This window comes from Myiozetetes cayanensis, unplaced genomic scaffold (genome assembly GCF_022539395.1).
Source record: "Myiozetetes cayanensis isolate MyiCay16 unplaced genomic scaffold, myiCay2020 scf1, whole genome shotgun sequence".
In the NCBI taxonomy this organism is placed as follows: Eukaryota; Metazoa; Chordata; class Aves; order Passeriformes; family Tyrannidae; genus Myiozetetes; species Myiozetetes cayanensis.
In genome coordinates this window covers 113,608,016-113,624,350 of record NW_026086604.1, presented here as the reverse complement: position 1 = coordinate 113,624,350, position 16,335 = coordinate 113,608,016, and the positions used below count along the sequence as shown (strand labels likewise).

Sequence of the window (16,335 nt, the reverse complement as noted above, 5' to 3'; positions counted from 1 at the left end):
TTTGAAAGGAATGCAACTTATTTTAGCAATATTTATTTTATAAAAATTCTTCATAGAGATTTAAAAGAAAGTTCCAGCTAGCAATGATTTCAATGAGCAGAAGTGAAAGAGGGGCTAGTAGTAATTACATTGTAAGAAAAAGCATGGATGGTAAAACCAAATTAAAGTTATTCAGAATTGATATCTTTTGTGTAAAATTAATGATGGACAAATTAGATGAAATAAAATAAAGCCTAAAGATGTGGTTTAAAAGACTATAATGACAACTAGAACCTTAGAGGTTGAAACTCATTAGACTAACTTGAACAGATTTCCTTTTGTTCTATGTGCTTCAGTATTACTGGATTGAGGAAGAAGTACGTCAAAGAAGCTACTTCAGGCTCAGACAATACAAGAAGAAAAAAACCTGAAAATAATGCATGGCTATCTTATCATCTAGAGTTGGGACTGGCTACAAACAACATTCAAATTAATTCTCAAAATCACAATGAGTCCCCATAAGCTCCTGTTACCATACAGAACTTCTCCAAGAGCAGAAACTGCCTGACTGGTGCTATATTTAAGATTGGCAACTTTTATCCAATAAAATTACCAAGACTTTTAAGAATCCTCACTATCAGCCAGAATATGGTTCCTCAACAAAACTTTAAGACTTGGGATTTCTCTCTCATTCTACACTTTGAATGATCAGGAACAACTAAGTGAAATCAATAATTTTTTAAAATATTATTACATGGCAAAAGCCTAGCAAGACAGTAATTCTTTTGCATAGCTCAGAAGCCTGGAATAATGCATGTTTATCACCAGCTGTAGCCGTCTTAAAAATCTGCTGATTATATAATAATCTTAAAATCCTGTGTAGGTTGAAGACAAATGTTGTTAATGATAGCTAAAGACCAAAGCAGATGATTGTTAATCCTCCTCTTATTTAGAAGTTATAGGCTAAAGAATACATTACTGCAGTATTAAGTGGCTTTTTGCTTTACTGATTAATCTTGTGTCATAATGAAAAGCTTAACAAATATTTAAGATGTTTAACTACTGAACTTATAGTTGTTCTTCACAACCTTTCTCCTTGTGTGTTTTCGTCTGTAGATATGATGTTTTAAGAAATACAGATAAAATATTACAGTTTTTTACCGGGAGTCAAACTAGTATGAAGCAGCGCTATTAATCAAATCACCAAATGAGTAAGTAAGGATGAGAATCTTAACACATTTTATACATCCCATGTTCTGTATTTTTGGGTTCTGAGTTGGTTGTATTCTGCCTTTTTCTCATTGAACTAGAAGACAAGAAAGTTTTAATTGTACCAAAATCCACAATTCCTTCTCTTAATTGTTTATATTCAAAGTTAATGCATTTCTTGTATTAGCACAAATGTCATTAACTGCAGAATGTTGTTTGTTTGTACTTTCACCTGAGCTGTTCAAGGGACACTAAATTTAGCGTATCACAGAGAAACCCTTTTTATCCTCAGGGAGAGAATCAAATTATGTGCCAAATCTCTAGATGTACCACAGCAGCTTCCAAACAAATATAAATTACCAGGGCTTTTAAAAAAGTTGGAGAGGTTTTTGAAGAATCAGCAAAAGGAAATAATTCTAAATGAAATACAACTTTTCTCAATCAACTGAATGTTGGGGTTCTAGCAAATGGAGAAAATGCAAACTGATCTTCAGATCCACAGTTTTTGTGCAATTCCGCGTAACCTGAAACACATTTCTTCAGGTTCTAGAAAGTCAGCCTGTTTGCAGAGAATAGGAGACAATTGTTTTTATGATAGTACACAGTATTTGCTGAGGTAGTCTTTACCTTTATGGATTACTTAGCTTAACAGAAAAGGAAGGCACTTCAAACCCAAAATATATGCTATGCTCTCTGTGCACAGAAATTTATGAACAATCCGCCTTCATCAGGGTATCTTTACTGAAGAACAGAGGGTGAACACCTGCAGAACTTTGATATTTTAAAGTATCTGAGGGTTTGTTCTTAAAGAAGGATTTTCTCTGATTTCAAAAGCACAGATTCTTTTTCATTTTGTGCTTGTTTTAGTTCAATGTGACACATATTTTCAGTAAGTAGCAAGGTAATTTCACTCTTTTCTTTCAAATCTAGAAGAAAAACATAGTTAGGTTTCAAACAGATACAGTTCCCTAAAAGGAAAATAAATAAGAGATTTAGAGAGAACAAACTTGCTTCAAAAAGTTTCAGGAGATATTAAATTCCTGGGAAGAGAAAAGGAACTGTTCTGACCAGGAACAAAGACAGAAGGACTCCTTAAGGGGAAACTGGATACTTTATCTTGCTTTGCAATGTTTCCACCATTACTCTTATGCGTGTGCGTGTGTTAAACAAATGCATCTTTCAAGTACCTGTAATAAGTACTGAACTATTTCTAAGTCTCTCTTCTCAAAAACCTTCTGCTCTTCCTCCCACCTCTCTTCCTTGCCATATGCTATATATCAAGTATTTTCCAACCCTCTCACTGGCAGCCTCTGCACTGCCTCTCCTCTCCCAGATACCACTCTCTCATGTTACTTCAGAAATACCAACAATAGGTTTTGCTGCTTTTTGCCATTTGGGAGGGCACTACTATAATTAACTCAGGCATCACCCCCTTGATTTATCTTTGTCATCTGAGTCCTAGCAACACCAATAATGTAATGGGCTGAGTCCATTAGCAAATCAGTCCATTACAAACACAAAATATGAGTAAGGTGATAGACATTTCTTCATCCACTTTCAGCTCCCACGAGCATAGCACTTTAAAAATAGTACTTAGACTTCTACTGTTTATAGCGAGTTAAAGTTCATATATTGTTATCTCTTCCTACTAGTTAGGTTACCCAAAGAAATTTTCCTATTTTCCTGAGAAATGTCCCAGAAACAACTCAAATCTATACCACTTCCCTAAAATTGTCTTCAAGTATTCCCTTCACAGGCCTATTTTGTTCAACTTCAGAAACTCTTGCCATGGCCTCCATTCATTAGTATCACCCTCTCTGACATTCCAACATCCTAACAGTTTCACAGTAGCAAATATGGAAAGAAACTTCTGCTGGTCAGCTTTGCAGCAAGCTTTACACCACCTCTAACTGTAATTAGGAGCATCTCTTTCCTATATATGTATTTATTCTTTTATCTGCTGTTTTCATTCACTGTTTGTGAGTCATTAAGACAGTTTTTATATTTAGTTCTGAACATGATTAAAACTTGGTGCTAATAATGCCAAGATCACAGGTTCAATCCCCTGTATGGGCTGTTCAGGTAAGAGTTGGACTCGATGATCCTTGTGGGTCCCTTCCGATTCAGAATATTGTGTGATTCTGTGACTGCTTTTGTTGTGGAAGGAAGCCACACAATTTACTTAAAAATTTTTATACTTCCTTATAAAAAAGTATTAGGTAAATGTAATGTAACATCTAAAACTTTTTGTCTCATCACAAAACATTCAATTCTTGACAAAGTATGGATAAAATATAATTTTTGACAGAAAACCTTTGATTTGTATTCTTTGAAATAGTAAAATTTTATATAAATCAATGCATATAAAAGGGAAACATCTCTCTTTTCGGAGAGATGCGAGCTTATATACTATTCTTCATTGAATTATTTTAATTACTAATTTAATCTATAAGAATATTTACATAGTATTACTTTTAGCATTCAGTAGAGCTGAATGAAAGATGTCAGAAAAAACCCAGCAGTTGCATGAGGATCTGGAATTCTACATCCAGTTTTACTCTACAAGCCCAACATATAACCTCTGGGGATTTTCTTCCCTTATCAAAAAATATCAGGACAAAATAAATCAGATACGACATGGACATTAGAAAAATATTCCATCAGAGGGTACAACATGCAAAGACTTGAGAAAAATGAGTTCTTCAGCATGCGCCATTTACCAGCCCAAACTACTCTGAGTAAAATAGTAGGAAAGAGCTCCAAATCTTTTCATAATCATAAAGGATAAAAGTGTGTGTGCATCTTAAGACACATTCTTGAATAATAGCAGTACTGTTACTGCATGTTATGAATAAGAAATTAAGGAAGTAATTGTGCTTAGGAATGTATTTACTGTGTGTGAAATTACCTGTCATTTAAACTCATGCTTTTTTCAAGACACCTTTGAAATTCCTAAGAAGAACAAACTACAGGTTGTAAAAAAAATAAAAAATAAATTATTCTGTAAATGGTTATTTATCTATGTTAGCAACACAAACATGCCTTAGGCTAGAAAAGATTCATGCCTTGTTTCAAATCTTTCCAAATGTCTGTCTCATCAACAGAAATAATAGTGGTTTTAGAATTGTATCACTTTTTTTCATCCTCAGACTACAGAAATAAAATCATTGCTTTAAGTAATTCCCTTTCACTTTAATTGCAGCTTTTTAAAAAGAGGTTAATAAACATCCATATTTAAACTGTAGATTTTATGGGTTATACTTATTATGTAAACCGTTAAAGTTTTATAGTCTTTGTAGAATAAAATAATCATTGATCTTTTTCATTTGAGTGCTATTAAGACAAAGGATGTAAACATCAACTGATTAAAACATCATTTAAAATGCTTTACAAAATGTTTTATAAAATTTAGTTTTAAGTAATTTCACTCATCAAGACTTGACAAATCTGAAGAGTACTTCATTTAATTTCCTTTATGAGAATGTTTTGCATGCAAAGCAAAAGCCTGAGGGACCTTCAGTCCCCATAAAAGGCTGTGCCTTGGATACCATGACTTTTCAACAAGTTATCTGTCGACTCCCAGTGTGGTGCCCTCCAGCAAATGTGTAAGGCAGAATGAGATAACTCAGAAAGCCTATTCTTTTTCTATTATTAATCACCCGTTAAACAAACAAGCATGTGAGGTATTTAGATCCTATTGACTGTTTTAACAACAACAAGAAACCACTTCAATAAATTTTAAAAAATACACTGAAAACAAAGTTTGCTGACTGTCATTTCTAGGTATGTGGAGTCCTTTGTCCAGAGATCACTTCCAACCTACAACACTGTTCATGAAAACGCCTTCGAAGTTTATACTCCATGCCCTACCGTATGGTATTTACCTAACAGTACAGTTGTGAGCTTGTACAAACAGGATGTTTCTCAAACCTTTACATTTAATTATGGACATGAGAATTGGTGGAGAATAGTTAGAAGTTCACCCACTCTCACAGGGAGAGCAGAACAAACATCTCTTCCTCAGACACCAGGTGATGAGTGTCTAGAGAGTGATATACTGCCTGAAAAATCCTAGAGAACTGTAAGCTATCAAACAGATGATGAAAGTACACGTACTATATGCTCAGCCTGCATGAAGAGTGACATCCTACCTGCATCCACAACATAAATACAATCTGCAGGTGGCCAAGTGACCACCAGCACTGAAATATCCGTAACGATCTTGAACAAGGTCACAGAGCTGAACACCAAAAGAGATGGTAGATGGTGAAGGCCAAACACAAGCCATGCTACTGCACATGTACTTACACACTTACACAAAATAAGTCTTCCAGATAAATGAAAACAGATTAATCAAAGGTACACATTACACACCAAAAACTGGTCAGCAACCCAGGAAATAGGTATGGTCAAATAATTTACATCCATGTTACAGTTACAGAAAGGAATTCAAGGATAGGTATTATAACGTTCAGCAAGGTGAAATGATACAAACACAGGCTATCTTAAGATAACCTAAAGACTTGCTTCCCAGGAGAACATGTATCCTAGAAACCTGAATTTATTCTGAAAGCAATCATAGAAAGTCAGCGTATCCTTGATACAAATTTAACTTAAATAAAAATAAAAATTTTTAATTGGTATTTTTTAGGGTGACTACCCATTTGTATTCAAGTCACTCCTTGAAGCTCTCAAGATTACTGTATTTTAAGTGACAAGAGGCGACAGCTGCTCATTATTAGCATAGGAGACTGCTAATTCCCTAAATGAAACATAATCCTAGAAGTGTTCAAAATAAGTTCTGAGGAATTACAGAATGGGTTATGTTGAAAGGGACCTATAATGATGGTCAAGCCCAATCGCCTACCATTGGCAGGGGCATCCTTCACCAGGTAAGGTTCTTCAAAGTCCCATCCAACCTGATCCTGAACACTTTTAGTGGTAGGGCATCCACAACTTAATATCTTCAATAATATCTTAATATAATACAACTTAATATCTTCTATATCTTCATTAATGACATAGAGGGATTGAGAGCACCCTCAACAAATTTGCAGATGACACCAAGCTGAGTCAGCTGTTAACACACCTGAAGGACAGGATGGCATTCAGAGGGACCTAGGCAGACAGAGTATTCCTGGAGATCTGGATCCAGCCTAATCTAACTCAAAACTAGAAAAAACCAAAAGAGCTTAATTTCATCATGTCTCCTGAGCTGTAAACCTTTTTTGTCTGCATCAGAGAATCAGTATTTTACTGGTATTTCAAATAAAACCCAGGGTGTAGATTAAAGATTTAAATCTACAGGAACTAAATCTGGCCAATTCAAATAATCAAATATTTCATACTGATGTTGATTCATTCCTGTTTTGCAAGCACCAAATAAAAACATCTGAATTGCCAGGATTTTCTTGTGTTTGCTAACTCCCTAATCCTCTTCTTCTCTTGCAGACTTAGCTAAACATTCTAGACAGTGATGAAAATGTTATTATAATATAGAAATCCTCAACCCACTCATTATTTTTCTATTCTTCCCTATTTTGAAAAACATTCAGCTAAATAGCAATAGAGATATAAACCCTAAAGAAGAGTAGAGCTATCTTACAGGTCAGTTGCAGTGCTAGGTAAGGAAACGAGCAAATAAAACTCTGTGTTTCTAGATACCTGCAAATGAGTAGTCATGCAAAGAATAACCCCAGAGGCAATAATCTCCTCTTTCTGACAAATTAAAATTTTGGTGCACTACAGTTCTCCATCTGATAAAGGACCTCTTCATGGAAATAACATTAAAAATCAGCACAGACTATATTTTTACTGCCAAGTTCTTCCATATAGGTGGTATTTCTTTTTGATTCACATCAGACTTTGGCCACTATGTTGTCCCCCCCTCTTCTACAAACAAAGCATTCTGACAGCATGTCATCACAACTGAACTTAAAAGGATTTTATATGACAGGGAAAAATAGTCACGTTATGCTCTTCTACTCAATTAAGTCAGAAAGCATAAAACAAAACCACTCTGTAGTGACATACAAAAAAACTTGAGTTTATTTTGTAAATTTAAGGCTGATGTTGCCTAAAAAAGCTAACAGAGTCCTCCTCCGTTCTTCACTATCAAAACTCTACATCTTATTCATAACATCCATAAAATTGGCACATCATTTCTGCAGCACATATCTCTCTTCTAGATGAAGTAACTATCCAGGACAAGAGCCTAAGGAAAAGATTTTTAAAATCTCTTCTGGCAGCTTTCTGACAGGTTTTCTCCACATTTCCTGGCATAACTCTTCCCAGAAATACTTCTCAGCAAGTAGGTTTTCTACATTGTCCATTTCTATCAGCTGTCTGGCCACTGTAGGAGAAAACTACACCTAAATACACAAGCTTCACCTCTATAAATTGAGAATGAAGCCTTTGTGCTGCCCTCAAAGCTGCTAGGATGTTGCACAGGCTGGTCTTCAGGAAGCAAGGAGTAGCACATGAGTACTCTAACCCAAGTTGACACTGGAGCCCAATCTATGGGCAGTGGACACTGTTTACTTCTCCTTTCCCATGTGGTAAACCTTTACCAGGGGAGGGTGAAATATGAAGCTCTTAATATTACACCTGGGGCTATTGGCATAGAACAAACAAACAGGAAAATCAGGGAACTGAAGCAGGATTTACTACAGATGGATCATGAGAAAGAAGTCTATAGAGTAATAGTTCATTTTCCATCCATGTTTAATACAGTTCTGACATTGTCTCTGCTCTTCCAAGTCATACATTTCTAGTCAAAACTGTAAACATGTTTCTTTCCAAAGGATGCTTATTTGGGAACCTTTCCACTGGCAACAGGTCTTTAATTTAGATTTAGGGATGGAGCTTTTCAAGCAACATTACTCTTTCTGCTTATAAGCATTTATTCAGATCTTCTACATTGTGTATCTCTTCCCTTACAGATTATGCTCATATTACAGTCTAGAAAGTGAGATAAAATATATTTAAAAATTTCTCAGGAAAATGGTCAGCATATACTTCAAAGAATAAACAAACAAGGAGTGCAATGTATTGTCTGATTTTCCACCTTGTAATGGCAAATGTCCTGGATTTCTAAACTTTAAATTCTGTCTCTCAGGGGATTGACATATATAACTCTGAGAGCTTCAGAAATAAGCCAAACCTAGTTTCTGATGTATCTGTGCTTTGGAGACTACAAAAAAGATCTACATGAGAGTTTTTTCTGTTGGATGGTCCATCAGCTTAGGGCTGATGCTGATGTGTTGCAAAACTAAACATTTCCTCTTAGACCACAGACTTTATCATTATTTTCCTACAAGTTAATTAACTTCCATACTTTGATGCTTTGTGAAATTTCTTTGCAATGAATGGAAACACCACAGATGCACATTCACATGTGCTCACACACCAACCCTTATTTAACAGAAACGCTAAAGCTTTGTATCTCCAAGAACTAATTCCTAGAAGGCTTACAGTTTCTCCCTCTGCAGATGAAAAGGCAGAAGCATAACAAGTGTTTGCTAAACAATCTCAAACATTTTTCAGAACAGACAACTTAATTATTTTTCCAATCCTCAAAAATCTTCAAAAAAGCTACATGAGCATTGTTTATAGTAATAGTTTCTCTCGTTCAATAAAATTTAGCCATTTATATCCCATACAGCTGATTCATCTTTTTAGATCAGATAAACTTGCAATGAACCTATGATTCTTCAGGGTCTGCAATAGTGGGCTGTTTTCAGTTTAAACAGCTGTGTTGTTACAATTTCTTTTTACTTGTGACTTGAGGGTATCCATTTGCTTCACAATTAAGAGCATAGCACCTACAAACGTTCAGCTAACCAGATTGTTAATTGCTATGTTTGCTTTATACTTCCGTGTATAAATAGAAAATGTTCCTCCTGAAACTAAATGGTTCAAAGGTTCACGTTATCTTCCTGACATTTCTCAAGTTACTCACTTTTTACTTTTCCTTCTACTCAGTGTGCAGAGATATTCCTGATAAAAGCTTGCATACCTCATGCTATCTCTTCTAGTCTCTTCTTTGATGAAAGCTTTTGTCTTTGTGGAAATCAGTGCTGAATGTTTTCTTCAGAAGCAGCCCGCAAAAACTGAGCTAGTTTTAGAGCAAAACCATCAGTAACAAAGAAAGTAATCTTATGTTTGTAGGAAACTGAAATAGAGCAAAAATGTTATAAAATACACCTTACTATTATTATTTGAATTCTTTAAATCAGTTTTTGGTTTTATGTATTAGTTCCTATGTGTATATGTCTGAGATTCACCACTGGTAAATTACTTTTGCTTTCATCTATCCTAATACTGCTATCCAGTTCATCTGAATCCTCAAATTCCCTTAAGATTGTCTTTAGATAAAATTAGAAGCATAACCTAAATGAGAGTATTCCTCTGCAAACACATAATAGAATGTCAGCACTTCTGTCATCTGATTTCAGACTGGAATTTAATATATGAGCTGTGAATAGCTTGTGACCTGTCCATAATGTGGGATTCATCTTAATGCAGATGCAATGGAGCCAATCCCTCATTATAGTCAGAAGAGACGAATGACAACTTTCAGGGCTCACTTCATCTCACACCAAAGTAGACATATAGGGTGCTTGTACTGCAAGATGCCTTTGTGCATTTTTCTCCATGTAAAAAGTTGGAGAAGTTTATGATTTTTCTCCTTTATATTTTGTGAAGAAACTTAGGCTGATTAGCTCAGGTGTCTATGTCTATCACAACAAGACTCTCAAGCTAAGTTAGGATCGCCATGAGCAGAGCCCACTTATTTTCTCTGAAACACGTCTCAATTTTTACTCATGCTTCATCTTGATCATGCTGTTTTCATATGAAGGCTGTCAAAAAGTGTCCAGTAAATGGCCAAAACTCCAGACTGCACTCTAGTCTCTTGGCAAGTAGTCTGGACGTGCTGCCAAACTCATTAGTTCCCATGGAATTGTGCTAGTGTGAAGAGGTCTTTAGAAATCCATTTCCTATGACACAATCTATGACCCTGACATCTCAATAAAGGGTAAAGTAAATTTATCGACAGTATGAGAGAGAACATCCAGTTCAGGTGTTCTTTTACTGATCACCTGCTTGACCTTGTTTTAGCCATACAGCCAAAATTATTCCCTATCGATACAGTGTAGGATTGTCAGTGAAGTCAATGAATACAAAGCATTATAACATTTTTAATAAATAAACATATTAACAAAGATAATTTTTTTTATTAAACACTTGTTTTCTGTCTCACATTCACATACTGAAACCCCATCAGACATTCTGTTAAAAGTTTAATATGACACATGGGTTACCTTCTCCTTGGGCTGATAAAGCTTAGGAGCTGATGTGTCCCCAAAAGTTTCATCAGTGTGGCTTTCTAATTTCTGGAAATATGCAAAACTACTCAGCTAGTCTATCCATTTGTAGACTGCCATCAACTAGCTCTGGTATATGACCTAAACATAGCAGCATTCAATAATGCACTGTTCACAAAGAAAATGGGAACACTGAGGATGATGCTGCGTGTCGGCACATATGAGGAGGCAAAAGTCCCTTTGCAATGCAAAGACTATGAGCAGCAAGGCAGTTCTGTTGACAGCATTCTCACACTCAGTATCAACATATTTGCCAAAGGTGGACTTGGCAGATGGCCACGCATCACAGGAAGCAGTACTTTGCATGAGAACAGACTTCAGAGTGCTGTTAAAAGGGCTGTGAGTCTCACTCCTCAAACCTAGGCTCACTTTACTGAAAAACTGAAGAGATTATGAGTCTATGAAGTCCAACAACAGTGCTTATACCAAGTTATATGATACTAAGATGATGTTCAGGAATAACAGGGTTTTGGTATGAGTCTATTTTTACTTTCTTACTTCCAAATTAATACAAATGTGACTTCTCCACCCCTCCTTCAAAACAATTAGAGTAGCCAAGCAGTCTGTACAACAAGAAAGAAAGTGGAAATTTATGGAAGAAAACAAGATTAACAATTATTAAAATTTATCATTAAAATTTAATTTCAATTATGTAGAGTTAAACAATGAGCAAAACAATCTGAAGACTCCAAGCTATGGAAAATCCTGAGAAAAAAAATATCAGAAACATCTTTTAAAAATTCAGTCGGTTGCATTAACTACAAACAGTGACCACGAAGCACAACAGGTTAAAAGACCCCAACCCTAAAGCATACTAAACAAGTATAAAGTTTTATCCATTTCACTATTAGTTATCAGTAACTTGGTTAAAAACAGCACTTTTTAAAACCTTGCTGCATACCTACACACTTTTTAAAATTTGAAGAAGTTTTTTTTGTAGTAGCAATTCTTTAACATATTGTTTCTGTGCATTTTAAGACTTGCAGTTATAATTTCTCTGATCCCTATTAATGCTGTGAATTGCTTGAATTTAAGACTGTATAGTTTTGACAATTAATTCATTTTAACTAGTTGAAAGAAAAGCAAAAAATGAACAGTTATGCAAATCTGCTATTGATTATGACAAATTATTGATTATGACAAATACCCATTCTAGTTCTTTTACTGCTCTTAATAACTGTGATTAAGATTTCTGCACATCCATTAGAATTGTTTTGGTATGGTAAGTTCCAGTCCCTCTGTGTCTCTCAAAGTAGGTAAGCACACATGTTCTTAAGCGTTTTTTTCCTATATCTAGTATATATACGTAAATAAGGAAAAAAAATTCCAAGAGTACATAAAATTAAAAAGGAGCATAATTCTATAAAGTAAAAATTCACATAATGCCAACCTAGACTCTTTTTTTCTTTTAGAGCATTAATTATCTCAGACAGAAACAGGAAAATTGAAACATTCATGACATATGTCAGCAATATAATTTAAATACTCAAGGATGAAAAAGATTTCTATCATCATACATAGCATGACTAAGTAAAAAAAAAAAAAAAAAGAGAAATATATCCTAAGATTTAAACCTAAGACTTGACAAATAAAATATCTTAACCTGAAAAAAATACCTTGGATTGTTTTTCATTGAATAGCTCACATATCAGCTAACACTGTTCTCATTCTTACTTTAATTGCCCTGACAGCATTTTCTTTTGTAGCCCTTGTAAATTTTTAGTATTTCTCAGGAATGCTGTTGGAGATAAGATGTAGAATACCATTGCTCTGAAACTTTCACTCTCTGAGAGTTGCAGCAAACTGTAAGTTAGTGAAACTCTTCACGTCCTAAATTACAGCGGGAAACTCACAGGCCCTGGGAATGAATACGGCCTGAACTTTATTGTGTGTCACTTGGGATCATATAATTTTTTCCTCCTACATTACTTCTGACTAACACTCAGGTAGGCTTTAATTTATGGCCTAACAGTGTGTCTGAAAGAGCTATTTGGCCCTCAGTAAGGGAGAGGATATTCCAGCTTTAATAGAGTACATAAAATTCTACTTTGTGCTCTCTTGAGTCTTCCATGGAAGCCGTGGCTCACTGAGGTGGACCATAACACAAGGAATGTACTTACTGCATTGAAGTTGGGGAAGAGATTGACTGCTGCAGCAGTGTCCAGAGGAAATGGAAGAAACGGTTTAATATCCAGCGATGGCTGCAAAGGTGGTGCAGGAGGACGCACTAGGGCTGGAAGAGCAGGGCTCTGGCATGTACCACCTGCATGTACAAAGAGACAGAAGGCACTCAGCAAGTACTCTGACAGGGGCAGGGGGGAGAGTGGGGTTGGGGGAAGGGAAGGCAGTACAAGAAAAGCAACCTAAAAGCCAATATTGGATCAAACAAATACATTTTTTATTAGTCCACAAATTACTGTATTACTGAGAATAGCATAGCTGACTCAGTGACTATAGGTTACAATTCTTTGTCAGTAATTGCTTCAGGTGGCAGTCAATCATTCTTAAAATTAGCTCATAGGCCATTTATTTCCATGGATTATCTGGGACAATAGTCCAGCATATATCTCACATCCCTTTAAAGCTTCAACTAGTCTCATTCTCCTGTAATTTCAGTGCTTCATCCCTACCCTGTTGCTCAACCCTACAAAGGCAGACTACTCCAAAACAAAACCAACTTCAGCTCAGTAAAAATCATGCCATTTGCAGACTTCTGATTTTTTAATTAAATGCTCGCTCATGAAGCCAACAGCTTCAGTTTCAACATAACTCACAAAAATAACATACCTGCCTCAACAGTTGATCAATACAAATCTAAAAATCCAAACAGTTTCAACAGCCGCCAAAATTCTGTTTGTGGGAAGGTACCGATGAACACTTTGTGCTCTTTGCAAGGGGTGGAGCTGATTCAGACTCTGCAGCAGAGAGCTCCTCCCAGCTAACCACCAGCTCTGTGGGAACGTAATGCAAATGAAGAAATCCCCTAGCATACTAATAAGGCACTACCTGCTTGCAGTGGACCCTATTTTGCTTATTTGTTTGCCCCTTGCCACAAGCTGGAAGGATCCAAGCTCATTCTCTGCTTTCAATGTCTCCTATGTTTTGGTTGCACTCCAAAACATCAATTCCCTGTTAATTAAAGACTATTTGGATCCTAGGAAACTGTTAAAATATGCCAGTATCCTTCTAATCTGAGAGGCAGGCAACAGACTGTAAAAACCTGCTGGTAAGAGTCCAAGAAACAGTAAAAAAAAAAAAGTAAGGGGAATTTTACCCCATTCCCTAAACAGAGACACAGTCAGACAGATCAACAGAGGGAGAGATCTGAAATCTGTTTCTCTTTTTCCTCTCATACACACAGACACTTCATTAGACAAGTTGCATACATTCCTTAAGAGTCCAAATACAAAACAGTCAAAACAATATATGGGTTCTCTCTGAATTTGGCCAGGAAATCTGCTAACAAGGTTTTGTCATTTTATGCATCTAACTGATGGCTAACAACACAGGATTTAATTAACCAGTGTAGAAGATCATTTAAAGTTGTGCTTCTTAAAATCAGTTGGAGCCAAATTCTGAAAGACTGTATTTTTTGCCAACTTTCAACGCCTTTGTGAAGCATTTCACTAAGAAACATTGGAAGAAAAACCTTATCCACTAGTAAATTAAAGTCATTGGATTACGGTTCACTCAAGTCTCATAATAGGTTTTTTTCTCTAGAGTAACTGCCATTTTTGGAGTATTTTCTACATTTGCCTCAATGCAACTATTTAAGAAATCACTCTTTGGATGCAGCAGCTGAGTATATAGGAAACAGAAAAACAGAAGATGAGCAGCTCTGGTTTCCATAGCTCAGCAGCATGGAATCATCAAGGTATTTCATGATTGCCATTGGTTTCACAATTACTACATTCCCATGGCATTATTTAAAAAACACAGTAAAAATAATAAATTTAACAGGTCAGAATGCCAATCATACCCCTTCTGAATAGAAAAGACCCATAGAGGTAGTTTTTTACACGCTGGAAATACTTATTTTTTTCTCATGTAAAGCTTTTACAGATCCTGAAGTGAAGAAGTCATTCCTACTAAAAAGAAAGGAAAACACCTTAATAAGAAGTCTCAAGATTGCACCTGAGATTGTATAGAATCACACAGAAATTTCAAGGTGAGCATTTTCCTGGCAATAGCAAAGAAATTGAAGCTCATTAAACACTTTATAACTCACAAATGCAAATTGAAACTGGACTGAGAAATATCAGCTGTGCTTGGGGACACAGCTCACTGGGTGTATTATCCCAGTGCTACGAAGGAGGGCCTCACAGGTTCAGATTACCTAGACCTACAGCAGTGGTATCCCATACTTTTCTAGGATACTAAGCCATGAAGGATGAAATATTTCTATTCTGTGATCCTTCCCTGTGGCATGACTCGGCACTCACGCACCTGCTGCTGCCAGCCAGTGCAGCGCAAAGTCATCTGGGGACGAGAACGCGCTTTAAATGGAAAAATTCAGCCAGCTCTGCAGGACCTTGGCTGGGACTCAGAGCCTCTGGAACAGAGTTTAAAATCTACCACAGTCCTGGCTACAGTGGCACAGAAAATTAGTATGTTCGGGAGCACAGCTGCTCTCTGTTTTCTCAATAGTGTCAGACATGTCCCTTAATGATGGAGCATGTGAGAGGCATCATGAAATTTGAGCTTTTGCTTGAAAGAAAATCTCTAATGTTTATATCTGCAAAAATTAGCTTTTCTTTCCATTTAACATGGACAGAGTTGTAGTCTAGAATCCACAACAGAAAAGCTGAAGCAATGGAAACCATTTCTGTGACTCAGCTTAACTGACGAACCTTTTGACAACCTTTGAGAATACCAATATTAACTATTTCCCACCTAATCCATTAGCAGAGGGATGGAGTAGGTAGAAGGATAGAGTGGGTAGAAGCCCCCTTGGAAGAGTTCTTGAAGAGCATGCACAGATAAATTCCAAGTGTTACTGAACGTTGGATCACAGGGAGGAACCATAAAGATTACTTAAGACTGTTTGGTGTTCTGTATGATAAGCTTCTAGCACAAAGACCTCCATAGATTTCCCTGTGCAGAAGCAACACTGCTGATCAACAAAATGAAGGTTCACTGTCAGCCTTTTTACAAACTTCCTTCCAACAAGGTTTGGGTAACATTAACCAAGAAAACTAGGATAATATCCCACAACATTGATGGGTTTTATCCACAGCCTGTGCTTGATGCTCTGTATTATTATTACCTGAAGTTCACATAGACAACCTTGTCAAAAACTAGATGCATCATGGCCGGACTTAAGATACATTATAGTCCCCCCAAAATGTAGTCACATATTATAAGTTGCATGCTACAATTACTTAAAATGGGAGGATACTAACTATTTTCTAATTCCAGTGTTACAAGTTACTGATGCCTTAAAGGCATCAGATTTTAAACGGGAGGTGAATGTTCAGACATTTGAGAAACTTATGTTAATATTTTTACCTTAATTTTCTTCGTAGGAAGCTCAAGAATAATGCAACTTAGAATATTAATTAGCTCATCATTTTGACCGAATTTTAAGCAATCATTTGTTTCTTCAATTTTCAGGCTATTTAAAACGCAGGCAAGATAATCTCTTGGACAGAGGCAGTGGAAATACATCCAAGGTAAGTGTGAGCATATAAGTTTGAAGAAAAACTCACCACAAATCTTTGCAGCTTCCTATATCACATTGAGACAGTTTTTGAGAACTTTC

General features: G+C 36.1%; 1 protein-coding gene across 4 annotated transcripts in view; it reads right to left on the bottom strand.

Annotated features, from left to right (window-relative positions):
- The window catches only part of ZNF385D (zinc finger protein 385D), a 410,633-nt gene that overhangs the window by 116,923 nt on the left and 277,375 nt on the right, over positions 1-16,335 (bottom strand). For all 4 annotated transcript variants that reach the window (XM_050316496.1, XM_050316486.1, XM_050316505.1 and 1 more), the window contains one exon: positions 12,695-12,837. In XM_050316496.1, coding sequence (XP_050172453.1) covers positions 12,695-12,837 — 143 coding nt within the window. The remainder of the gene's footprint in view (positions 1-12,694; positions 12,838-16,335) is intronic.